Source organism: Peromyscus leucopus, chromosome 15, assembly GCF_004664715.2.
Source record: "Peromyscus leucopus breed LL Stock chromosome 15, UCI_PerLeu_2.1, whole genome shotgun sequence".
In the NCBI taxonomy this organism is placed as follows: Eukaryota; Metazoa; Chordata; class Mammalia; order Rodentia; family Cricetidae; genus Peromyscus; species Peromyscus leucopus.
The window spans coordinates 23250065-23277676 of record NC_051076.1 but is presented as its reverse complement, the minus strand read 5'-3'; the positions used below and the strand labels follow the sequence as shown (position 1 = coordinate 23277676).

The following is a 27612-nucleotide window of genomic DNA, read 5'->3' as shown; positions in this document are numbered from 1 at the left end:
CAGGGGATAGTCATGAAGCAGCCCAGTGCAAATACTAGGATTCCCGCTGATAATGACAGGCTACAAAGAACAAGTGACCTAGTTAGACATCCCGAGGACAACAGGCAGCTGTCGGGACACAGAAAAATGAGGTTCACCAGGATAGTCATCCGTCCTGGGCTCCTCGATCTTGGCAGCAGTGATGTCTGTGCTGGGTAAACTCGCTGGGAGGGGGCCACCTTGAGCATTTCATGAGGACAGCACCGTTACCTCAGTCTTGCTACACATTACGTGCTGGTAGCTTCCCCTTTCCCATTTTAACAAAAGCTCCCAACATCCCCTAATGCCTCCTGGAGGGCAGATGTCTTGAGAACCACTGCCCTAATGGTAGAAGATAAATAAAAATACTAATGGAACACCTTAAAATTAAAATTTGTACTGTCTTAATAATGGTCTTATTGGTTCATTCTAGGTGGATTCTAAAATAGGAAAATTCATAATTGCTGATTGCCTGAAAGTAAGGTTCCTGGATCTTCAGCAAGACATTCTGTGACATTTCCTCTTTATAATGTGTAAGGTCTGAGATTTATTCAAAAGGTTTAACTATATATAAGCTTACAAACATAAAGATGCTAACTTACAAACAACATTTTAACTAGGTTAGCATAATTGTATCTATGAGATGAATACAGGAACAAGCCAATCTCAAAAGATAGAGGGCTCGGGAATTTTAATTATACAAGATTCAGCAAAAATAAGTGAAGTGGGACATGGTGGTACACACCTGTCATCTCAGAACTTGCAAGGTGGAGGGTCACATGTTACAAATCATTCTTAGCTACATAGCAAGTTCAAGGTAGCCTAGGCTATAAGACCTTGCCTCAAAGAGCCAAAACCAAGTCATACCCTGGTATGAAACCTCTTGTGCGGATGTCTCCAAGGATTCTTTCCTGTAAACTATAAAATTCTTGGAGATGCCATGACTTTCTGACTGAACTACAACACCTACCTTCCTGACACCTGTCAATCATACCCTTGGCCATTCTTCCTCTTGTGGGTATGCCTCTGAAGTAGTTATAAGGAGTGTCTAAAGGAATATATATATATATATATATATATATATATATATATATATATTTACAGTAAATGCTAAAATCACAGGACAACAGTAAGAATAATTTATGTAGTGCTTTTGACAGCAATATCAAGATAAAAAAGTTTCATATGTGTGCACAATTAACTTCCCTGTCCCTTTAACCCTGATCAGTCTGCTTTAATTGCACAAATTTGAATTCATAGGATATTTGCTAGGAAGTCAAGTTCTCAGAGCCATCACTTTTCAGGTCATGATTTTTACGTTTTGCATATGCATGTGGAACAATCTACTCTATTCAGATACAGGGCAAGCAGAACCACAGCATCTTAAGAGATGCTGGTGCATCTAGAATGCTAAGTAGGAGTCCAGGCATATCACATAGATCTCAGGTCTCATATAGACATAGATTTGCCCTTCCTTACCTTACAGTGGTACCCCGAAGGAACAAGTCAGTGTCCTATGCACACTGTAGTAAAATGCTGTTCCAGTGCCCATGAAATAATCAAGTTGGGTCACCCATGAACTGCATGAGTACATCTTACACAAATCTGGAGATACTGCTCCCCCTGTTAAAACATGAATGCATTCTTTCATTGGTGAAAAATGAAACACCTCATTCTAATACAGGTTTTTTTTTTAAAGGGGGGGGGAGCTGAGGATGTGGCTCAGTTGGAGAAAGCTTTCCGTCAAATGCAATGACAACCTGGGTTCAGTTTCCAGCACCCCCACAAATTAGGTGTGGTGGCACACACCTGCAATCTCAGTAGAGGCAGGAGGATCAGAAGTTCTTCATTTGAACTCAGCAAGTTCAAAGACAACCTGGATATATGAAATCTTGTCTCAAAAACAAAACCAGTCAAAATAAAATAAAAATAGAAGGTTAAAAAGACTGCTGAGATGGTTCAGTGGATAAGGGGCCTGACCAACAAGCTCAGGGACCTCATTTCAATCCCTGGAAACTTCAAGGGAGAGACAAGTTGACCTCTGACTTCCACCAAGTGTACTGTAGCAGCCTCCACCCCAGATAAATACAGAAATGTGAATTAAGGCCAAGTATGGACATAAAAGCCAGTGGAACAGGACTTCAACTACAGCCACCACAAAAGGCAAGAGAACTGGACCCAAACAGGGCACTGTCTCTGGTACTTTGAACGCTTCACACTCCACTTCTGTCATTGGGCTGTTCACACTTGCACCTCCCTCAACGCGCGGGACCTTGGGCTTTGGGCTCAGTGTCTTGTACTTCCTCTTCCCCACGCAGGACACAGAGCTGAAAATGTTAGCTAAGATGGATTTCAGTAACTGTTGACTGGCCCAGCTTCTAGTCTTTAAGCAGCTTGTTTCCAACTCTGCAACTCAAAAGTGCTTGCACCCTCTTAAAGAAATACCATGAAAAAAAAAAGTTTGAATGTTCTTATAAATCGTCACTCTAAAAAGAAAAGCTTACAAAATCAAATTGGGGAAAAAATGTCATACATCACAAGTTCTTAGTTTTCAGATCAAGGGTAAGGATGGTGGGTATAAAATGTTCTAATGCTTGTTAGTGGGAAGGACACCTTACCTTAGGGTAAGCATTCCAGCAGGCTTCTCAGGTAGAGAACGTGTCCTGTTTGCTTTTGTTATTTCTGACCCTAAACTGACTGATGCCAACTCATTTACATTAGGAGTTGAGCTGCTGCTTGTTGGGTTACATTCAGATTACTCAGGCTGACTGTAGAAAGTACTGGCCTGTGTCCTCAGTCCCTAGGTGTATCCTCACAAAGGGCTCCTCACAACTGCTCAGTGGACACCTTGAACTGACCTCATCTCCACGGCTCTCGGACTTTATCTCCACAGTAATGGATGACTTCAGATTTGGATTACTATGTAATTCTCACTCTCTCTCTGTCTCTTGAGACAGGATGTCTACATAGCCCTGGATGGTTTGTTATGTAGTCTAGGCTGGCCTCAAACTTATAGCAATTCTCCTACCTCAGCATGCCAAGGTTTGGGATTACAGGCATGCGCCATCATGCTGGGCCATGGAAGATCTTCACACTGATGAACTGGAATGCATCTACTGTTTCCATAATTAGTTCTTAAAGTCAGACAACTGAGAAAAGATACAGAAGATAAAAGTCCATCTTCATCAAAAGTTTCTTCTTATGAAGTCCTGCAAAAATTTTCAGCCACACATTTTTGGAGATTAGCTTTTACTTTAACAGTTAGAAATGTATTTTTTTTAATTTAAAGGAAAATTTATATGTTTTCAAGAAATCAGTATTTTTTTATCAATCAAGTAAACCATTTCACCAATTAATCTTTTATTTTTATTGTACACATCAATATTTTACAGAAACAGAGATTAAGTATTAACCTGCAATTACATGCCTTCTAATTCCTTCCAGTGTAGAAATCTAAATTTTTATACAAATGTAACCAGCACACAACAATTTGTTGTAAACTAACATCTTTTTGACTCTCAAACTGTTTATATACAATCTTACATATGCCATTTAATTCTCTGTAAGGTTACTATAGCACTAGCAACACACCAAAATGTATCTATTTCTTATTCAGCAGGTTTTTAAAAAAAGTACAAACGGAATTGCTAAAACAATTTTTAGAAGTTGCTTTATTGATTTGTCCATTCTGAGTATTTTCCTGGGCATGTACCACTCAAAGCAATGTCAAAAACATCAGTTCTAGAGATCTGGTTAATCTCTTAACTAGTTCTTCAAAATGACCACGAATACATGCTGCTGCTGTATGAAGACTTATGCATTGAAAATCCACTTAATGGTAGGGACTCAGTCAAAGTTGCTTTAATTTCTATTATAATGCACATTAATTTGAGGATCAAGGAATTTATTTTTATTTCTTTTTCCCCATTTGCAACCTATCAATTTATACTCTGCACAAGAAGAGTAGAAAGTCTAAAGAATTTGCACCCACTAAAATAAATAAATACATAAACAAGCCCAGCAGTGGTGGTACATGCACTTTAATCCCAGCACTCAGGAATTCGAGGTCAGCCTGGTCTACAAAGCAAGTTCCAAGACAGCCAGGGATACATACAGAAACTCTGTCTTGAAAAACCAAAAAATAAAATACAATAATAAATTTAAAAAAAAAGACCCCAGCAATAGAAACTGCTTTTTTATTCCACCTTCTCTCCTTGTTTTGTATCTATTTTTGCATTTTAATTTTAGTTGATCTACCTTGTCACTGTTCACCTGCCAGAACATTCCTTGGAATCGTTAAATGAGGTAAAAACTATACTTATTACTTTTATGCTTAACATTTTAATTAACAAATAAACTGCATTATTGGATGGAAAGTGGCCATAGAAACCTTTCTCCAAACTGATCCAGTCTTCCTAAGAGTGGCTTCCAAATACTTCTTTCCAGATAGCTGGTCAGTCTGAACTTCCCTGAAATCAGCACCACAGAACATTTAGACGGGTTGTATATCATGCCTTAAGGACTTGAAGGACAAAGCCCCATATTTTTCCCCTCTAAAACGGAAGCTGCCTTTCCTTGATTACTTTCCTGTGTCATTTATCACAATTCTCTTAAATTACAGAAAGTATAAGGTTGACATCACAAATGATATTGTAATAAATATCAGTTACACACAAATGTCACATGCTGGCATTACTTTGGATATGGGTTCTTATGCAATTCTGCAAAGAAGAATAATACTTATTATTTCTATTTCATAGATGGTAAATGGAAGTTCAAAGTGACTGCCTTGAGATCAGACAACTAGTAATAAATGTGAGGTCTCCCTGTGTTTATATTATTTCCTTCAAGACATCTCTAATGATCGCATATCGTATTTTAAATTTAGCTCCTTCATTAAACCTTCTATTTAAGAATCTTTCTTAAATTACTATAGCTACAAACATTTTATAAAGATGCTCATATATATTAATATCAATACTTTTAAAAATTCCATCACTATTAGAATCTAGAAATGAGATTTCAAAAAACTATGTATCTTGCAACTTGTGAAATTATCTTCTGTTCATAGTATATTTATATGGTAATACAGGTTTAGTGAGTTATAAAGCCATGGAAATAGAATATATTTGCACTGTATTTCTTTCTACATCTTTACTTTGTATTTTTATTCCAGTGACAATTTTTCAGCCATATACAGATAAAATTAGTACCAAAGCTGTTCATTTCTGTTTAAGAAATGGTTCATACATGCTTTCCCAATATAAATTCAAGTTAAGTTTTTAAGTAGTTGCTTATCATGTTATGAAAAGCTCACAAAATCATTAGTAAATATGATTAAACCAAATGAAAATGTTCAGTTAGTGCAGTTAATAGTATGGGTTCTTATCACTTGTTCTGTCCATGTTGATGTATGGCTACTCGGTTGAACACAAGCCTTCTCATCCTGAGTCACTGTAAGTAATCGTTTCTATTGGCTGTTACCTCTTTGGTCAACATTTTACTCTACAGCTTTCATCTAGCCAGAGTGAAAGATTTTGTCTGACTTTTAGTATGGAGCCCTAATTGAGTCAAAATATAATTAGTGAAAGGCAGCATTTATAATTTTACTTCTTAAACCCCTGAAAACCCCCAAGAAGCCCACTCTAACTTGTTAGAAATGAGATCACGTCCCTTGTATTTTTTTAAACACATTTTGCTTGCCTGCCTCACTTCCACTTACTGTTTTATGCTGATTTAAAGTAATACATTCACTTCCTTCTTTAGAAAAAAGCAACGAAACCCCTGCTTTGGCCTAGCCTAATCCTGATTGCCATTACATTCAGCTGTCTCTGGAACTTCTGTGCCTCTTTTTAACATCTTTTGAATAGACTGTGGTTCTGACAAACTTGATGAGGTGGGTCTGCAATACTTACTCCCTTCCATTTTACCTGTCTTAGAATTGTTTTCTCTTAATTGCTACTTTTAGGTCATTTCAGGAATTTCAGTTGTTCGGCTGTATTTAACCCTTAAGATCTACCCAGTATTATGGGTTTATCATATTACAAACAGCACCACCAAGACCAATGGATGGCTCTCTATTCTCAGCACAGGCACTGATTTACATGTCTCGTCTCACTTTCCTCACTACAGGGCAGTAGGAGGATATTCAGAGCACCCTTCAGTCTCCTAACACATTGCGCCTCTTCTCACAGTAAAGGGCTTTCACTGCTGAGGTGCAGCAGGTGGTTCTGGAGGGAAAGCTTCCCATTCTCCGGCTTACAGACATGTAGTAGAGGAGATGCACTCTGTCAGTTACCAGTGCTTACTAAAGTAGTACAGCCAACCAGGTGTCACGCTTCACCCTGAGAACCCTAGACAGGGAAGTCTGTAACTTTAAAGGCATCTAGAATCCCACGTTAAGATACACTACTACTTCCCCTTGGGAAATCCTTTCTGGAAATTTCCAAACACCTATCCTGAAGTACCTTTTTCTAGGGTAATTTATTAATTTATGTTAGCCTGAGTTAATTGTTAGTTCTTTTAAATGTCAGTGTCAGCTCTATAGAAATTTTCTGAATAAATTTTGTCTTTTTAATTTTCTTTATAATATACTTCTTTTTCTGGTGGGCGTGGGGAGGTTATTCTGTTTTGAAATGAGTCTCAACACTATAGTCCAGACTGGCCTGGACTTTACAGCAATCCTCTTGTCTCAATCTCCTCAATGATAGGATTGTGTGAGTAAGCCACCATGCCCAGATTGCAATGTATCTCTAATATATGAGCTGCTTCAACTACTAAGGGGCACTCACTCTTTTTGTGAAGGAGCAGGCTAGGGTAGTCTCACTGCCTCCTTTGTTACGAAGGTCAAGTAGGTGAAATCACATGTAAATATCAACCCCAAGACACAGGATCATGCATGGCCTAGTGTGTCTAACAGACAGTTGTGTTTTTATCACATTAGCACTTGTATTTGCTGCTACTCCTACTATCAGCTCTATGTGTTTATGTACTATATAAAAACCTCAGACAGTTTCTGATATATGTGCTCCTCTGTGCAACCGAGGTGGCAGCAACAGTAGTAGCTGCAGCAGGAACTAAAATAGTTCTTGGATATTAATTTTGTGTAGACAAAGATACAATCTGAACACAGGCGCAAGTGTGATATTACCTTAAGGTAAGCAAGGTTGCTAATGTGGGACCCAAAAGTTAAAAAAAAAAAAAAAAAAGCTAATGACATTCAAAGATTCTGGATTCCTGGAGCCAATTCTGAAACAAAGAAGCTGAGTCACCAACAAATCAGATGCTGACAGATTAGCAGAGCTATTCGATACCCAGTGTCTCAGTGTTGAAGCCAAGTAAACAGCGCTTATCACAAATGGCAGCTGTCTTTTAAATGACAATATTTTGAAGCAAGGATGAAAATACTTCCAGTCTGTTTTCATTTCAAAAGTGTTCTGGGCTCTACAAGTTCTTGCTGTCCTTAGGGTGTCTAGCTTGGTGGTTAAGTGTATTACTGCCTCCAGGAGTGTCTGGTTGCTAACCCTCACCTTCAAAGATAATGTCTTCCGGATTTGGTGGAGGAGGGCAGAACTCTTCGCTGGGAAAGATCTCCTGGAAGAGTGTTTCTGCTTGCTTGACAGCATGCTCATTCCCCAGTCCACAGTCCGGCCCAGAGCAGGTATACACATTGGAAGGTAAGCCACAGTATGAGCTTCGGCTAACTCCTGAGGAATCTCTCATATTAAAATAGAGAGCCCACAAGAGTCTTGGTTTTCTGAGTTCTTCCTTGTCTGCTTCTGCTTCTGCTTCTGCAAAAGGAATGAATAACTGCTTCACCACTGGTTCCAAGTCTTCTCTGGCTGTTTTTGAAGAGAAACAGGTCAGGTGGACCAGATAGCTGCCTTTCATGCACGTCATGGTTGATGAGCATAGCTCCATGACCCGAATGGAACCAGTTCCTGGCTCTAGTGGAGGCACTATCAGGATGGAAATCTGCTGGTCTGAGTCCGTCTTCAGGATGGACTCATCTGTGATGAGCACAGCTCTCGAGATCTGCTTATACTGCACATTTAAACATGTGTCCTTAGAAAGGTAACTGTCCTCCACAATAAAATAGCTGGCACTTATTCTCTGACCAAAGTGGTCTATGATTCCTTTACATCTCCGAGAGTCTTTATCAACTATGAGGCATTGTACTTGATGGCGAAGACAATAGATTCCACCAAAAACCGCGCACATCCTGCAGAAACACTGAGGAATTTCTCCTTGGCCATATAAAGGAAATATAAAAGGAGTGTTGCCAAACCGTCCAAGACACTGAAGGAAGTTTTTTGTTGCTTTAAGGCCATCTAATGTAGTGCAGGATGACTCTGATGTCATTGCAATTGAGTGTAGTATGAAATGCTGGAGGTTGGGTGTTAATTTTTTAGTTTTTAGGTATTCAGAAAATGAACATTGTTGGAAATCTTGGTATTCGTCAGAATGTTGCTCATAGTCTAAACAGAATGTGAGGAATTTCATTAGCTTTCTCTTTTCAACCATGGTGAGCTCTTTACTATTAAAAACATCTGCTCTGGAGCAAGGCACCTGTTCTACCTTCCCTTCCCGGAACGCAAGGATCCTAGTGACATTCTTAAATTCTGCATAACGACTAACGTTTGATTTGATTAGAAGATCAATCAATGATCCTTGAGAATACAGCAGCTTTGATACCAAGTCAATATTAAATCTCCGGCTCTCCTTAATCATTTGAGGGTAAGTAATCCTGTTTCTCTTTGGTTGCTCTGTGTTGTCTTCTAGGTCAAGCTTGTCTTCATCTTGATCTCCATCCAAAACTGTATGGACACGAATTTCATCTCCACAGTACTTCTCTTTCTCCAGTGAGTCCTCTGTATCAGCTGGGGACGGTGAAGGCTCTCTATCACTTCTCTCTTCATAGCTTGCACAGTATGCTGAGTGCCTTTCCTTGGGCAAGCCTGCAGAATCCATCGAGTCAGCCTGGGTAGCAGATGCCTCTGGGGAAGGACTTTTCTGCAGAGCATCGGTCTCTTGAGTGCTGTCCCCAACATCTTGACTAGCATAGCAGAAGACTTCTATGTGCTGAATAGTTTCATCCTTCTTGCAAAGAGCGATGACTTCTTCTGTTTCATGGATCAGGCCTTGCCATGAGGCAGTCACGTCTTCCTTGCTGTCATGGTTCTGTTGATAGTCTTTCAGCCAGGACAGCAAACCTGTAAAGCTGAAACTTGCCCAATTCCCTCCATAGTAACTTCTTGAGTCAACATGCAGAACTCTCTGTCCACTTCTCGAACATGCGGCTGCAAGAATGGACTCAGGCAAACCTGTCCCTATTATAACCACATCAAACTCTGAGGGAAGCTTGTCTGCCATCCTAGGAGCTGAAGCTTCAGGTCACAGCTGATGAAAGAACTCCGTATGGATCTAGGTAGAGGGCTCCTCTGAAGTATTTATGCTGTAATAAAATCTCTACTTGTGATCTTCATTCAGAAACACTGAGTTTGCAAGTCCTAAGCTGTTTAACTGTTACAATTTTTAAACATTAAAAACAAGTCAGTAGCATGGAAAACATGATAAAGTGCATGTAATCATATCTGAGAATACTCAAACGGATGAGTCCTTTCATTTCTGCATTTCACCTTAGCGGTAAATGTTATCATGCATCACATAAGCATTTGAGACTGGAACTCTTCTCTGAAAGAAGAAAATTCAAGAAAAGAACACAATTGTAAATAATATAAAAGCAATTTCATGCAACAGCAGTCTCAATCCACTGAAGCCTGACTTGTTAACGTGGATACAAACCTCTACCCAAAGCAAGTCATTAAATGCTTTCCCACAGGTCTTCTGAGTTCTTGAAAATGAACAAAGGATACCTTATATATCCTCCCCCAAAGCCAGGCATTACTATCATGAAACACAGACACAATATCCCACAAAAAAAAATTTAAAAAATCAAAATTATACAATTATTTGATTGTTAATAAAAATATTTGGACAATACTGTGAGCTTAGACTAAAAGAAATATGTGGCTTTATTGTATTTATGGAAACATACTATGTAGAGTGATCACGTCAACATAATGGTGGATATTGCTGCAGTCAGGAATGTCTGTATGTAATCGCAGACAGCTGCATAGAAGATTTTTACATCCTTAACTATCCCAAGGATCCAGCAGTAGATACATGAGACATCCAGATATTACAATAGAATTAATTCAAAAACTGGCCTTTAAAATATGCAGGTACATAAAAGAACAGGCCTGAGGGGAAATAGTTTTGTAACATTTTCTGTATTCAAGAGCATGTGTAAGTTAAAATAAGGAAGTGTCCTGTATTAAAACATTTTAACATAAATAACATCTATTCATAACATCTAAGTAAGGAAATATTTCCATTTTGCCAAACTGTCTCTACAACCATGAATCTCTTTCTAAACATGCTCTTTTCATTTCTCAAGAAATAATAGAGACTCTCCTGTACCCTTCCACCACAGGCTGGCTATATCCCTGCGAGGCTGGGTGTGGCTGGAGGCTGCTTCCCTTGGACATACTCACCTGGAAGTCTGCAGGCTAACATAACCCACTTACACACCCCATTGCCAGCCTTTTATTGCTCATCAAGCACAGCAGCAGTCAGTGTTCCTTGGCCTCTCTATTTTTCACTACCGTTAAATCTGCTGACATCTAGATGCAGGTTCACCTAAGAGAATGATTATTCTGATATCTGTAAAACAAGCCATCCAACTGCAATTAACGTGAACTTCACTAGGTCGCTGGCCTGATGTGTCAGTTTAACTGAAACGGTCATCCTAACAAGCCCAGCTAGTAGAAACCTCTGACCAAGATCATCAGGGATTCTACTTGTTTTTAGCCTTCTCTGAGAAGCTAGGACCAGAGCTCAGAATGAAGCAATGGCCTGGTCTACTTGTACATGTATGTGAGAGTATGTGAATTACTTACTCGCCCTTCTTATAGCAGGGGGTAAAGAGGGAGACAGAACCTCTGAGGACATCTAAAGTGTAAGCATGTAGTCACTTCCTCTAGGCATAGAAGGAAACAAGGCTGAGGCTGGCAGTGGGGGGCAGGGGGCAGTTATAAGCAGTAAGTATAGATACTTTCTAACCTATAGATGTCAAAGGAGTCTTCAAAAATACAAAGCAAATGGGATAGAGGATCTTAAACATAGTCAGCTTAACAGTGGGTAACAAAGATGGGAAAACTGGCAGCCTGGGAGAGTGAATGACTTGGAAATGGCAGTTGATGAAGAAGCCAAGGGCCCACCTTGTGCCCACAGACCAGTGGTGCAGCCTCACCAAAGCTCTGGAGCAGGCAGCTAGCTACTTCTAGCATTTAAAAATTTCCTCTCCTTTAGTACTCAGGATTGGTTAGTTCTGGCTTGGAGATGGAAAGGGAAGTGTCTTCCCCTTTCTCTGTCCTTAACCCTCCTCAAGAAGCATACTCAGGGAGAAGAAACTAGCTTTGTGAAGAGCATGGGGAGCGCTGCAGGAACCTCGCTCTAGTGTCAGGAGTTAACTGATTTCCAGTCCTCTAACCCCAGAAGATCTACCTCAGCCGTTAGGATGGGAATAAATGCTCTGAGTGAAGGAGCCCTTGAGTAAAACACCAGGGGGGGGGATGCTTCTGGGGGTTTTAAAGCATTTCTTTCGATGGTGATGGCTCCCAGCAGTGGGGGGGGAGAAAGGACACTGGAAGATAAAGCTGGCAGAGCAAGAGGGGGAGAAACAGGGTGGATGCTGGAAAACCCTTATTTTAAAAAAACAGAAACACCTCAACCCATTCTTGTTTTCCCACTCCCACTTGAACACCACAGCAGAAAAAGAACTTTCATGTCTGTGAACAAACACCTGTCGCCTACCCCAGGGATTCTGCGAGCTAGTCTGATTGACATACATCATCTTCTTTAAAGATGAATCCTCCTAAAACACCCTCCCAACCAACCTTTTTTTTAGTAAACACAGAGAGTAATTACATAGTCAACCTACATTACCATTCACATCCTCTTACAGCCCCTTCTCAAGTTTTAGTATTTTTGTATAAAGGGAACCCTTGATTAATGTTTACCAGGGTAAGAGACTAAGAAAGTATCCGAATTATCAATTGGTGAAATAAATAAAACCATAACTCCAAAATCTTGTTTTCTTTAAAACTTAAAGAAAAGGAATCATGACAAATAACATGAGATTTAGATTTGCCACACATAAGTTGGCAAATAAAAATATCCATGATATTACATAGACGTTTTTCTCTAAGAGCTGCCAAGATAAAGACAGCATTAAATTACCAGTGTGTTTCAATGTTTGAAAAAAGGGACTTTAAGACTTAAGAAATACCCATTTCTATTTTAAATATCTGTACAAACAAAATTCTTAGGACACACACACACACACACACACACACACACACACACACACACACACACACACCAGTCTTTCCCAAGCTTAGAATACTGAGTTAGTCAAGCTCCAACCTGTCAATTCTCAATATAAATCTTCAGGAAATCAACAAGTTCTACTTTAATTAAACGGACTGGCTACCCAGCTAATGATTTATTCACACCAGTGAGTTGGAGTTCTGAGCCACTTCTAACCTCTGGTGTGACAGAACCTATGTAGAGGAAACAATTAAAAATGTCATACCGTCTCCCTAGGAAGCATTCAACGGTTTATAATTGCTAGCTAATGAAAGGGGAGGGGGATACACCGTCATTTAGGCTTCTACGTGTCACTTTGAGACACAAATCCTAAATATATATGATTGAATCTCTCCGTGCCCCCTTCTCCACTTTTCGGGAGTTGGCTTTTCCTTGCATCTCTTGCCTCTACAGGCCTTCATTTCTCTCCCCCTTGTGTAAAGACCATTGTGAAATGCCCTGTTGAGCTACAGTAGGAAGTAAAATCAGAACAGAAATGAGAGGATATAAGCTGGCCAGCGGCAGGGAGACTTTCTGAACTGCTGCAGCTGCATTGGGAGCTGGGGGTGACGACCGGTTAGAAGGACCCCGAGGAGGAGGGAAACGGGGAGTTGGGAGATGAAGAGCGGCTGGAAGGGAGGATCCCGGGGATGAGAGAGACCAGGAGTTAGGGGTGATAACTGGCTAGAAGGGAGGATCCCGGGGAGGACGAAAGCCCAGAGCAGATGTACCCAAGGAAAGTTGGGAAGCGAGGAGGACGCGTCCCGGGCAACTCACCGAAGAGGCTGCCGCTAAACCCGTCCCACGCGCAGCCCACAGCGTCCCACACCCAGCCGTTCCGCAGGCACGACGCGAAGGTGAAGGTGACTCCGAACAGGGACACCAGCAGGTCGCCCAGGCTGAGGTTGACCAGGAAGAGGTGGGTGGGCGTGCGCAGCCGCGGGAACTTGGAGTAGAGCAACAGCACCAGCAGGTTGCCGCCGACGCCCAGCAGCGCGAGGCCGCCGAGCAGCAGTGCCAGGCGCTCGTACGCCGTAGGGCTGAAGAGCGGCGCGGGGCTCCGCGTGCCCGCCGGCGCTGCGCCCTCGGCGTCCGCCCCGTCCTCCCAGTAGCCCTGGCCGCCGCTGCGGTTCCCCGAGTACATGGCCCGAAGCCGGCGGGCCGTGCGGGCGAGGGCTCGGTGAGCGGGGCGGCCCGCGGCGCGGCGAAGCGGGTGGGGCTCGCGCTCAGCCGGCCGCTAAGGCCATTGTGCCCCGGTGCCGCGCCGGGCCCGCCCAGCCCGCGCGCACCCGAGGCCCCGCCCTCCAGTGATAAGGCCCCGCCCCCACCACATGAAGCCCCGCCCTCCCAGCGCTCTTGCGATCCCGCCCTTCCGCGTGAGGCCTGCGTCCTTACCAGAAAGCACTTGCGGTCCCTCCCACTGGACCGCCCTGGAAGCCACGCCCTCCTGGCCTAGGGCTCCACCCAGACGGCCACCTTCTTGACCCCGCCCTCTTAAGGCTCTTCTGAAGGCCGGCGTGCAGCTCCTCCTTGCCGGAACACCCTGGGACCCCGCCCCGTGGCTCGCACCCTTAGCCCTGCCCCCGGTATATGGCCCCGCCCCCAGGACCCATCTAACTCCGCCCCTGTGTTGTGGCCCCGCCCTGCTGTCCTGGCGGTCCGCCCCTTCCCCTCCCACTTCCCAGGGCCGTCCCCGCCCAGCGTAGGAGAGTCCCAGGGTCCAGCCAGCTCTTTCTCTGCCTTCTTCACCCCTAAACCATTTTGGAAGCTGGAAGAGAAGGTACAGAAGAAAGGGAAATAAATTCCTATAGGGAGGTAAATTGGCCTTAGCGGGTTCCATTTCCCCTCAATTGGCTCGAAAGCATCATAGCCATTCACCGGTTCAGTCACTCACCCTTGCACACATTCATTCATAAATATTTATGAACGCCTGCGCTTAACTCTGTTGAGTGTGCTGAATGAAATACTCCGAGTTAGACATCTCCCTTTCTTGGGAAGCTATAATAACACCCACTGCACCTCATGCACCCAATAGAGAACTAAACACTGAAATGTGCGAGGTAGGGCGCCAGCCAAACGATTACAAACAAGGAAACTGAGGTAAAAGAAAAGAAAAAACCAAAAACAAACAAACAAAAAAAAAAAACAACAGGCTGTGACTTAACTACTCTGGAGCTGGAAGATATGTCCTAGGGTTTATGACAGTATGCTGAGATGGCAAGAGGTGGGACACCTGCCACTCTCGGAGCTCAAGGATAAGGAAGAAAATAGCATTGGAGTGGCATCCTACTCCAGCCCTTCCTGTTTTGCTGTGCTGTAAGGGGTACCCTGAAGCCCGCTGAAGCGCTTCACTGGAGGTGACCTCTTGAGCAGTGCCCCTGAGGCTTCAATCTAAATCTAGCAGGTATAGAGGGGATATATTTAGAACAGCACGCATTTTCCACTGGACCTTTCCCCGGCAGCAGTGAAAATATAGTGCAAGTCAAATATAGATTGTGAATGCGATACACTTCTTTCGGGCTGCTTTCTCTGTTTCTGCTGCAGTCCCTGATAACTACCCACAGGAGGAAGATGTTCTGAGCTGCACCTGAAGCTGTCAAGGGCACTAATGACTGGGCTGTGGACGCTAAATTGAGGTGCACGAGTGTTCACCCCTCCCACTTGTGGTAGATTCAGTGCACCTCCAAATTCTCCAAGAATCGGCTAGACGGATAGACAGCTAGCTCCATACCTTACCGCAGTGAACACTAGCCAAGAGAGAGTGTGCTCTGTCCTCAAAATCTTTTTTTTTTTTTTTTTTTTTTTTTGGTTTTTTGAGACAGGGTTTCTCTGTGTAGCTTTGCGCCTTTCCTGGAACTCACTTGGTAGCCCAGGCTGGCCTCGAACTCACAGAGATCCGCCTGCCTCTGCCTCCCGAGTGCTGGGATTCAAGGCGTGAGCCACCACTGCCCGGATTGTCCTCAAAATCTTGATCGTATCTTTAAGGCTACTAACCTGGTGTCAGCATCTATGACAAAAACCTTTGAACTCACCTGCCCTGAAAAACGTTGTAAATTTTGTATTTTAGACTTTTATGATCATTTAACGAGTTCTTTTTAATCCACTGTGTTTTCATCATAGTAAGTTTTCATCATGTACGGTAACATTTCAATGTTAGTTGAATGAAGGAAGAAAAGACTCCTGGTTTTTTTTTTTCCCCCCAAAGCATTCATTTTTTGGCAAAGTCTTTTTCTCATAGAGCTCACTTTCTAGTGGTGTTGGGAGAGAAGATAATAATAATCAAATTGGCTCATATTTAAGATGTCAGATGCCATAAATGATAAGGCAGGGAAAATTGAACTGTATGAACACATTTGCCCCTTTGGAGGGACCCAAGCCCACCTTGGCACATATGTCCTATTCATACAGTTCAATGCAGAGCTGTCTAAAAAGGGCACATTTCTTTTCTCTTTCCTAATTTATCTGCCTTATGAAAATTCCCCATAGTAATGTATCCTTTAATATTTGGTCCCTATCTGGTGACACTTTTATAAGAGCTTATGGAATCTTTGGACATGGGTCCCAAGATAAATCAGGCAGTATTCCCCAATAGAACATCTCCAAAGTGACCCAGCCAGGCCTTGCTAGTCAAGCCTTGTCTGGTCAATCAGGGCTCTGCACTGTTAAGGATTCAAGTGCGGCCACAGGCATCAGATGACAACACTCATTCTTCCCTGGGGGGGTTCTTCATTGCCTTATTCCTGGAGCTGGTTTTGGCCATGCTGCTACCCTGCCCTCATCCTCCTTAGTTGTCGTTTTTTGTTTTTGTTGTTTTCAGCTTGACACAAGCTCGAGTCTTCTGGGAACAAGGAACATCCATTGAGAAAATACTTCCACTATATTGGCCTCTAGAAAAACCTGTGGAACATTTTTATTATTATTATTCATGATGGATGTGGGAGTGTAGCTGAAAGTTTTCCAGGTCCCATCTGGCTCCCGTGGCCTCCCAGTCCCACAGCTGCTCAGACCCAAATGAACACACAGAGGCTTCTATTAATTACGAACTGTATGGCCCACTGGCTGAGGCTTCTCGCTAGCTAGATCTTACATCTTAGATTAACCCATTTCCATAAGTCTATACTTTGCCACATGGCTCATGGCTTACTGGTGTCTTTACATATTGCTTCTCATGGCAGCAGCTGGCAGCGACTCCCCAACTCTCCTTTCTTCTCTCACTATCTCTCTTGGATTTTTTTTCCGCTTGTCTCCATCCTGCTCTGCCATAGGCCAAAACAGCTTTATTTATCGACCAATCAGAGTGACATATATTCACAGCATACAGAAAGACATTCCCCCATCACTTCCCATTTTCTTTCTAAACAAAAGGAAGGTTTTAACTTTAACCTAGTAAAATTACATATATCAAGCAAAAATTACAGTTACAATATCTAGTCTATTTGTATTTGGCAAAATTAAAGAAGATATCCTATATTTGTGAGTCTAAGGTTTCATATCTTACTTATCTCTTATCATAACCAAGGAAAACCATAATTATAACTATCTAGTTTTCAAATATATCAAAGACCTCAGAAGGATACAGTATTATCTAAGTAAACACAAAGAGCATTGTAAGCAACTTCCAAAATTTCTGGAATGGCAGAGACAGCTGCCTGCCTAGACAGTCATCCAAAGTTCCTCTGCAATGTGGGGGTGTTCATCTTCAGCCTATAGGCCTAGAGTCTCTTGGTCACTTATGTCCTGTAGAATATCTGGCAGTCTCCTCTGCAAAGCAGGAACCTAAAGAACCATCTCGTCTTGCAAAGTTCAATGGTCACCTTCCTATGGGTCCTGCATGTCCAGTTTATACAACATACTGTCAATCAATGCAAGGGCATTTTTCCCCCAGTGGCTAACTTTTGCCATGAAGAAGATAAACTCCATATGGAATGTCTTGCCCATCATCTTCCTTGAAGTAACTGGTGCTGCCAGGAGCACATGTGTCTCATTGTCCAGAAAAGTAAGTTTTTTAAACATTTCAAATGCCATATTCTGTCGGTCTTTGAAGTGTTTGAAGATTACCTATCTAATTGAATTATATCTATGTATACCTAGAAAATTTAACATGACTATAAGTTTGACTATCATAGAAGACTATTAATCTATATTTCTTAATTATCCATTACAATTTCAAATGAGCTGCACAAACATAATACCTTAAACAAGAGTAGAAATATACATACAGTATAACAAAATTAACTTTAAATTTGTTGTCAATAAACTGAAATTCATAGCATTGTAAAACATTTCAAACAAGTTGTTGCTCTTTAAAAGTAGATTCAATAACCTACCTTTTCATCCTATCATATCTATACTATTCCCTTTTCTTCTTTAGAAAGAGATTGGTTTTATAATCAACCCCCTTTAAATAAAAATAAACATATATAAACAATATTTGGGCATAGATTCTCATACTACTTCCTGCTGGTTGTGGGTGCTGGTAATCTTATGGGGATCCTGAGAAAATTAAGATTAAAATAAAGAAAATAAAATTATAAAATAAATTATTGTCAAGTCCTCACTAGAGTAGTCTATAATGCTATATTGTCTGAGCCAGTTGTCTTGAAGCTGATTTTGGATGTTGGATCATCTGGAGACCTGTCAGGGCGTTTTCCTTGATCAAACCATATGAGCCTGGAAGCAATGGGAGGATCCAGTTTTGAGTTATATAAGAAAATATACAAAACAACGCACAAAGAGCAAGCCACTAAGCAGCCTTCTTCCATGGATTCTGCTTCAGTTCCTGCCTCCAGGTTCCTGCATTGAGTTCCTGCCCTGACTTCCTTCAATGATGAACTGTGATGTGGAAGTCTAAGATGAATTAAACCCTTTCTTCCCCAAGTTGTTATGGTATTTTATCATAACAAATATCCTTCCAGCATGTAAGAATGAATAGAAAATGCCCCATATAAGACATGGGCATTTACTAGGTACTGACTCTTCTGGAGCCTTACATTGATCCCAGTCTTCAGAACAATAAGAAATGAAGTACTGATTCTTACAAATTACTCAGTGTGACAGCAGGAATGGACTAAGACCAATGCAACAGAAAATATAACATCTAATATAGTGAGCAACAGTTTAACTTTAGAACATTTTTTTTTAATTCATATGTTCATGTTTGTGCAGGTGCCCATGGAAGACAGAAGGTGGCATTGGATTCCCTGGAGCTGGAATTATAGGCAGTTGTGAGCTACCTGGTGTTGAGTTCTGGTCCTCTGGAAGAAAGTATCTATTCTTAACTACTCCCACCAATAATGTCTTAGTATCACCCAATAATCTTGGCAGCATTCTGATTTCTAACCATTTCATAAGATTTGTAATGTTTTAACTTGATTGTAGGAAACCTAACTACAGTCCACATACCTTCTGAACTTCTGCCATTCCTTGCTTGGATTATTAAAAAACACAACCATATGGTGATATTTTATTTGTGCTGAAATGTGGTTTTATTTGTATGTTAATAAAGTTGCCTAGAAATCAGAGCTAAGAGCAAGCCATTTAGCAGAAGTCCGGCAGTGGTGGCACACACCCTTAATCCGATCACAAGGCAACAACCTGAACCTTTTATCTCAGTATGAACCATAGAGACCTGGAGGTCTGTATAGACAGGCAGTGATGAGGAAGTCATGTGGTTGGGTTTAGAACCAATGAGAAGGCAGAACAGAAAGGCAATAAAAAGAGAGGACACAGGAAAAAGGTCTCTCTCTCAGGGGAAGAACAGCAGTGAGTGGTGATCTTAGCTCTTGGCTACCGCTTGATCTCTGGGCTTTTAACTCTTTATTTGTCTCTGCGTTTCTTATTTAATAAGACCGTTTAGAATTACATCTACATGACCACTCATTGGCCTCTTGGCTTCTCTCACTTCCCCTTTCTTGGTTTATTTTTCACAAATATCTAGAAGAACCCTTTTCACGTACAAGTCAGAACATGGCAGTGCTCTGCTCAAGATCTTTCCATGTCTCTCAGAGAAAAAGCCCAAGTCTTTATAATAACTCTGTGGTCTTCCTGGATCTGGCCACCACCCTGTGGATCTCTTTCTCTTCCTACACACCTTTTTGCTGCTGGAGTCTTTGTTTTTTCCTGGTGGGTCAAGTACATGCTAATGTCAGGACATGATTCCTGTGGTTCCCTGGAACCCTCTTGCCATTTAACCACATGGCTTGCTACTTTCCCTGCAGGATTCTGCCAAATATCTTTTTGCTAGTATAATTTCTTTTCCCTGGGCTCCCTTGTACACCCCAGTGTATACACCTTTACTCTGTCTTCAGAGCATTTATCACTTTCTGACATATTATGTATGTGCCTGTTTTCTCCATTAGGTTGTAAGTTCAAGACACTATTTTGCTCACTATGGAATCATTACTGCCTAAAACATCCCCTAGCATAAATTAGGTGTTCTATAAGTACTTGCTGAATGAATGGGCGGGTGAATATAAGAATGCATGGATGAGAATTGTAGGAAAGATGGGTCCTTGGATGTTGCCAAATAGTATTTTGAGAGCTTTAAAGGAGAAAACGAAGAAAGAATAAACAGTGAGGAGATTCTCTATGTAACGTGTTTTTAGAGATTTATTCCCCTAATAGCTCATAGTCCAAGATGGATGCCAAGGATAGTCACCTGGTACTCGAAACAGAAGTGCCCCCTAATGTCATTTGTTTCCATTCTGAACTCAGAATTTCACAAGATGATTTAAAAGATAGACTACCGAGGAATAGAGACGTCATCCATCTCATCTAAACTTCCATAAGTTAACTGGTGATGAGCAGACCAAAAGGATGCTTATAAAAAGTTGGAGAGCTATCTCAGTTGATAAAGTATTTCTGCATTGGGGGCTGGAGAGATGGCTCAGAGGTTAAGAGCACTGCTTGCTCTTCCAAAGGTCCTGAGTTCAATTCCCAGCAACCACATGGTGGCTCACAACCACCTATAATGAGATCTGGTGCCCTCTTCTGGCCTGCAGGGATACACACAGGCAGAATACTGTATACATAATAAATAAATAAATCTTAAAAAAAAAAAAAAAAAAAAAGTATTTGCTGCACAAGCATAAGGACCTGAGTGGAGATCCCCAGAGCCCACATAAAAAGATAGGCACAGTGGGATAGACACCTGTAATACTAATGCTGGGCATGCAGTGCCAGGTGAATCCTTAAGGCTTGTTGGCCAGCCAGTACAGTGAATACAGCTCCAGGTTCAGGGAGAGATCCTAAGTCAAAAATTAAGGTGGAGAGTGATTAAGGAAAATGTCCAGCATCATCCTTAGGCCTCTTTGTCCACACATACCAGCAAACACATCCACAGCAGCAAACACACACACACACACACACACACACACACACACACACACACACACACACACACATGGAGAGGGGGAAGGGAGGGAGATTGGAAAACTTGAGTCAGAAGTAAACAGTTGGAGTTGGTGGAATTAGATGAATTAGACGTCTTGAAGGAAAAGACAGTCGGAAAACCTCCTCTCCTTCAACTGACTCCTCTTGAAAAACTCTCCCCACAAGGATGCCATCCTCACCCATGGCTCCTTTTAGTATTTTCATTCGAGGTAAATGAATACAGAGAAAAGAAACATTTTTATTCTCCACAACTTCTAAAAATATCTTTATTTGTGCCAAATAAGACAGGTGATGAAATACATTTTCATCCTCACAAGTTAGAATTTCCATATCCAGGAGAACTGTAGGAACAAGTGTGAACTTTATCTTATCTAACACCATGAGGGAGACAGGAGTTTGCAAGTGAGAGGAGACATTCATTCCGAGGAAAGTCATTGGTCTTTACCCATCCATCTTCTCAATGCACACACACACACACACACACACACACACACACACACACACACCCTGCAGGAGGTGGATTTCAGTCTGCTGCAGGACTTACAGAGATACTGTGATGTAATTAGGTCCACATGAAGGAAAATGCTCACATTATGAGGTCAGGGACCCTCACTAACCGCTCTGTCTCTCTGAAATGCAGCAGTCCTCAGCTTTCCTTCTGCTAACATCCTAGGGGCAACTCTTACTCCTTATTCCCATGGAATGGGAATTTAAAATCAAAGGAATGAGACCTAGGGCAAAAGTTGAGACAGCAGAGTGGCATTGTAAAAACTAGAAGCTTTTCCACATTGGCAAATAATTCGCAGTATTATTTCCGTGCAGAAATAAGAGAGTCCTTATGTTTGTATGGATTCCATAGAAGACAAGGAGTTCAGCCTTGCACTGCAGATTAACAATTTCAAAGCAGCCTTGGTGGAGTTCAATAAATTGGTTGAACAGACAACAGCCCAAAAAAAGGATGAAAGAGCAGGCTTGTTTATCCCAAAAGAAGGTAAGATGGATGATTACAAGGAAGTCCATCTGGAGCTGCTGATTAGAACTGGGAGATACTTTAGGTCATCAGAGAAAAGCAGTCTGGTTTAAAAGTTAAGACACTGAATGGGGGGCAGGGGCCTGAATTCTTTCTCTGTCTCTAACATATCTAGCTGCATTTGAAGAAGCCTTTTCTATCTATCTGTAATATAGAAAAGTGGATTAAATGGCATTAAGGGGTTCTTCTGCAGATACTATCAGTGACTGGCTGACCGGAGACTCTGTATAGCATAGTGACCACATGGGAGGCCTTCTGTGTCTCTGTGTTTCCCAGCTTTTGGGCACTGTAATAAAATGCCCTAAATAATCAAAAAGAAAAAAGATTTTGAAGGTTCCCATATAGTCATATGGCCTACTACTGTGAGGTACTGGTAAGAGTATCTTATGATGGGACCATGTAATGTAAGTACATCTATGACAGCTAAGAGAGACAGGAAGAAACCAGGGTCCCAATAGCTCCTTCAAAGGTGTATACCAAATAACCTTAACTTCCTTCCACTAGCCCTACCTTCAAAAGGTTCCTTCTCTACCCAATAATGTTAAAGTATGTTGACCAAGCTTTTAGTACAAATGAGTCTTTGGGGACTATATTTCCAAGCCAAGGTAGACACCCTCTCACCTCTTTATCTGAGAGCATCATGAGACCTTAAGGACTTTTCTAGACAACTCAAAGTTTCCTGTTTCACTATGATCTCACTGTCTGGGACACTCTGTAGGCAGGAGTGATTTGAATGTGCTGAAGGAAGGGGAATATGGAGGATGTAGTCTTTCAGGAGTTTTAGAAGAAGGTTAAAGTTTAAAGTGTGTCCTAGCCAAGGGGAGCAGTAGGATATGTAGTTGGAGTGTTAAGACAGCATTGAAGAGTAAAGCTACATAACAGTAAAATGAATCCAACAGAATACGTCTAGGTGGTGTAATAAAAGGAGAAGGACCCATATACCAACTACATAGACAGCTTGTAGGTGCTGGGCTGTACAGTCATATGTAATTTGTAATTGAAACTCTCAACTGTTCAGACTCAAACAGGTATTGCTTGAACAGTATTTGCTAACCTGCAGGTCAGTTGAATAAGCATAAGTTCATTTGATTTGTGTGACAATATGAACAGATAATATTATTGTTCAGTCTGCTTTGCTTGGGAAGACAATGGGAGGTAGAGAGGGGTCAGTCACTTGCCCATGTCACTTAAATGTCTGGAGGGCTCAGTCGTTTTAGGATGTTCTCCAGATCTCCAGTCTTGGCTGGGCCCTCTAAACTGCTCAACAAAGCTTTCATTCCCTGCAGGCAGCTTGCTTTTCCTCTTGCTATAATTGATTCTCCAAACTCTCATCATGGTTCTGAATCCTTGATGGGATTTCTGCTCCTCTCAGCCGAGTTTCCTATCACAGGAGAAAGCCAGGTACAAAGCCTGGAATCTGCTCACTCTCCCTTTTTTGCTAGTCCATGCTTCCCAAAGCCACACCCATCCTCCCCTCCTCTCCACCACTATCAAATCGCTGCAACAATCTCAAAAATCTCTCTTCCCACTGGCTTTGTCCTTTGAATCTAAAAATAAACCCTGGCACTGTGTCCTTGACTGTCTCTTCCCTTATGCTATCACTCTATGTCCCCTTTTTGCTTTTTTTGCTAAATTTCCCCCAGCATCTCTGCCTCTTTCCTCATCTACTCCAGCCTTGCTTCCTTCATTTTGCTGAAAATATATTCAGTACCTAGTATGGCTGCCAAATCCAGTACATTGGGTTTCTTTTCTTTATCTTCTTTAAGACAGGCTCTCACTATATAGCCCAGGCTAGCCTGGAACTCAATATCCTTTCATCTCAGCCTCCACAGTGCTGGGGATTCTAGGTGTGCACCACCATGTCTGGCTTCGTTTCCCCCTTTTTGCATCAAACATGCCCATTTCACCTCAGCATTAACACTGGGCTCTGCCTCTGCTGTGAGAAGCGCCTCTTCCTCCTGCCGTGTGTCTCCTTGCCACTCTCTTCTGCCTTTGTACGTTTCTCATTCTGCCTTTTCTTCTTTCTTTCTGAGTTTTTGCCTAGTATGTTCTTGCCCAAGTCTTAGGGCATGAATGCTGGCTGCCCAGTCTCCTAAGCTGTGTATCTTATTATCTCTGAGTACGTCATGATAGGTCTCTCAGGCAGGTTATTACAGCACCTACTGTAAGTCTTCCTGACAAAGACTTATTCCTTCCTGTATATTTCTACAGAGGTTTTGCCTTTAAGAACAAAAAAAAAAAAACCAAATGAGTCTGTCATAATCCTGACTTACTAACCCATCTTTAAAATCCATACGGATTGACTCGGTGTGCAGAGCTAATCACCAGTCATGCCTCAATCGACCTTTCCAGTGTCAGCTTCTGGCACCTTCAATCCTGTCAGACCCTTTCCAGCATTTCTAAATAGGTCACCATTTTAAAACTTGTTTCCTTATTTACTTTGTGAACTGAAACCTCAGCAAGTGAAGTGCATCCTCACTCCTGAACTGAATTTCTCAAAGAAAGCAAAAAGGCAAATCTATGCTATAAATTCCACAAGACTGGGTGACTGGCTTGCTGACCACCCACCTTGGAGTCAGCGTCTTTCCATCTAAGCCTGCAGCAGAGCTCTGCCCACTTTGATATTCCCACCCATGTGTTTGAAAAATGCCTTGATTTATGACTTTCTTTTGTTCTGTGACTATGAAAGTTGACTGCTTCCACATTGGAATGTGTTATTTAGGGCAACTTGAATCAGATCCCAGGCTATGGTCACCCATACCTAGCTGAAAACAAACTTTTATTCCCTTTGGGATAAGAGCTATGATTTACAGCAACAGTTATCAAATTGTTTCTTTTGCTGTACTTTTAATGACTAATATTATATATGTCATTCTCCCAATTTGAACAGCTCTCCAGGCTCTATTTTCTTTTTCAAGAAAACAGAGTGCTCTCTCTCTGCCAACACACCCAAACTTCCCCCAAGCAAAGCCATCCTCAGCATTCTTACTGCATTTATTGCTGTAAGCAGGAGTCTGCCTGCTTTATTTAGCTTGCTGACATTGATATGTACTCCCTCCTTGACCATTGGCCTGTAAGTGTTCCAAAGGTTTTGCAAAGGTAAGGCCAGCTCAGAACCTGGTGTCAGGAGGTGTGCCTTAAACATGCGTTAAACAAACAAGTTAGCCTTGCTTTCCTCCCAAAGCTTGAAAACCCAGATCTGGGGTGCAAAGTTCCTTCCTCTGGGGTTCTTAAGATTAGATCAAAAACGAATCACCTAGACAAGGGCCTTCTGTGTCTGAGGGACAAGGTCTAAGGATTGAGGAGATGGAAAAGATGTAACCCTAACTTGCACCAAATATGTTTGCATTTATTAATAGATATTGGAAGATAAGGGTTAACTCTTTACTAAGTTAAGAATGTTTCAATGAAGAGGTGTCTGCCTCCAAAGGAGGCGAAGTAGACAGACTACAGAGATTTGTCCTGGTTACATTACTCTTAGATCTCCCCAATGACCTAATATAATTTAGATCATCCCATGACCTAGTCCCACCCCTGCTCCCCATCCAGGTGCATTTAAGATAGAATATGTGTCTTTAAAATAATTACTTAATCTGGTCACAGGAGATGGCCAGTTCAGGCTATGTATCTGCTATTGTTAGGAGCCTTAGCTGAGGTCATCCTTGAAGATTCCTAGGAGATTCCCTTGTGCCAAAGTTTTTACCTGACCCCCCAAATGCCCCCTCTTTCCAGTAGTCTCTTTTAGTACTCTCCTGCTCTGTCTTCCCCCCAACTTGACCACTCATGTTCCCACTCACCCCTGCCCCCAGGCCACTCACTAAATCTCTTCTATTTCCCCTTCCCAGGGAGATTCAGACATCCCCCTAAGAACTCTCCTTGTTACCTCGTCTCTCTGGGTCTGTGGACAGTAGCATAGTTCCCCTTTACTTTAGAGCTAATATCTACTTATGAGTGAGTACATACATACCAAGTTTGTCTTTCTTGGTCTGGGTTACCTCACTCAGGATGATTTCTTTCTAGTTCCATCCATTTGCCTTCAAATTTCCTGGCATCTTTGTTTTTAACAGCTGAATAATACTCCATTGTATAAATGTACCACAATTTCTTTATCCATTCCGTGGTAGAGGGACATCTAAGTTGTTTCTATGTTCTGACTATTACAATAAAGCTGCTATGAGTCTTACTCATATTATTTAATATAGGTATCTCTCTCTCTCTCTCTCTCTGGTCTGGAAATGTCAGTAAACATTGCCTATATAGTTTTTCACTTTATGTCCAATGTTTAGCTAAGTGCAGACACATAATTAAGCTACACTATTACTCAATATATATTTTTGTTAGTTAAATAAGGTAACAGAATTTTGTCTATATAGTTTGATGAATCCGGTTATTTAATTCTTTCTTGATTTGAGATTTAGTAATCCCACCCAAATGTATCAATAAACTTTGTAAAAATCAAGATTCAAGTAATGGTGTGTGTGTGGACGTGTGTGTGTGTGTGTGTGTGTGTGTCTGTCTGTCTGTCTTTCTGTCTGTCTGTGCTCATTTACATAATATCAGATAACCAATAATTGCTCTGTGCCCAGATCTAAGATAAATTCTAAGAAAGATTCCAACTGGTAAATGTGTTCACAGTAAGAAAAAAGTAATATTTTTAACTTTGTATTCATGCACAGGATTTCTAAAATAGCTGAAACAGAAGAGAATCCTGAATACCAAAATAAAAAATGATTTATTTTGGTTAAATAATATTCTAGCCAAGGCCTAGTTATTTTCCCAAAGACAAGATCTTTAAGGTACCATTGCAGTTGGTTTTATAAGCTGAGATGAGACCATAGGGTGGAAAATGTACATGAAGTGTGAAGCTCTGCCCTTGGAATGTGATGGAAATGTTACTGCATTTTCCCCGCTGCAGAGGCAATCGATTACGAGAAGTTTTATGCCACAGTGCAGCAGCTCTTTGGCCCTGAAGTGAAAAATCAAGATGTGAAGTGTTTTTACAGGAAACTCTGCAACAACCCTGATGCATCTTTCGACTGGTGTGAGGTACTTGCTTGGCGTGCACATAATTTGGAGCCCAGGTCTTATTTGACTTTGTCCAGAACAAGCAATTAAAACAGTGTTCCTCTCACCAAAGCAAAATATACAAAGTGTACACAGATTATTACTGTATCTACAGCCATTAAGACTTAGCCATAGCCCACAAGAATGTGGAGAAAACAGCCAACTAATTAACCATAGTATCCATGAATACTTTCTTTCTTTGTTTTTAGACAGAGTCTCACTATGTAGCCCCAGCTGACCTAGCACTCACTATGTAGACCTGGCTGGCCTTGAACTCATAGAGGGTTTCCTGCCTCTGGCTCCCGAGTGCTGAGATTAAAAGGCTTGCATGGCCATGCTTGGTCTCAATGAGTAACTTTTCAGTCTTTTAAATGAATCCAGCAACTTGAACTGTCAGTGCCATTTAACAACAATCAAGATTTTAAGTGCTTCTGTTGCATCTGACGGTGAAACATTTCTTTCCAGTGGCATCAGTAGTATTTGTACATTTCCAGGGTGTTCAAATCATCGGCATAAAGAGGTTGGTTTAATTGGTCTCTTCTGTCAGGTCTTGAAATGTTTTCTGACTGGCAGAATATTGATGCAAAAAATTACAAACAGGCAAGTAATTAAAACATCTGGCTCACTCTCAGCAATGAGTAGATATCCTAGAGAGGAGGAAATATGATGGTTTCGAG

At 41.6% G+C, this 27612-nt stretch overlaps 3 protein-coding genes across 4 annotated transcripts in view; 1 reads left to right on the top strand and 2 right to left on the bottom strand.

The window, feature by feature from the left end:
- The window catches only part of Opn3 (opsin 3), a 33484-nt gene extending 19761 nt beyond the window's left edge, over window positions 1–13723 (bottom strand). The window contains exons 1-2 of one of the 2 annotated variants that reach the window (XM_037211202.1): window positions 13228–13723; window positions 9627–9711 (exon numbers count right to left, since the gene is read on the bottom strand). In XM_037211202.1, the coding sequence (XP_037067097.1) occupies window positions 9674–9711; window positions 13228–13594 (405 nt within the window). In that variant the 5' untranslated portion in view covers window positions 13595–13723 and the 3' untranslated portion in view covers window positions 9627–9673. Of the gene's footprint in view, window positions 1–9626; window positions 9712–13227 lie in introns of those variants that run through there. The other variant, XM_028865537.1, reaches the window with a different exon arrangement.
- Chml (CHM like Rab escort protein) lies at window positions 4184–9660 on the bottom strand. Its single transcript, XM_028865536.2, has one exon. The coding sequence runs from the start codon at window positions 9388–9390 to the stop codon at window positions 7537–7539; it is 1854 nt and encodes a 617-aa protein (XP_028721369.1). The 5' UTR covers window positions 9391–9660; the 3' UTR covers window positions 4184–7536.
- Window positions 13724–21472: 7749 nt separating the features above from the next.
- Window positions 21473–27612, top strand: part of Wdr64 (WD repeat domain 64) — a 105287-nt gene continuing 99147 nt past the window's right edge. Inside the window, exons 1-2 of the mRNA XM_028865607.2 lie at window positions 21473–21832; window positions 26787–26917. Of these exons, the coding sequence (XP_028721440.1) occupies window positions 21688–21832; window positions 26787–26917 (276 nt within the window). The 5' untranslated portion in view covers window positions 21473–21687. The remainder of the gene's footprint in view (window positions 21833–26786; window positions 26918–27612) is intronic.

Coding starts and splice junctions, on each gene's coding strand:
- Chml (XM_028865536.2), bottom strand. CDS start 9,390: ATGGCAGACAAGCTTCCCTCAGAGTTTGATGTGGTTATAATAGGGACA.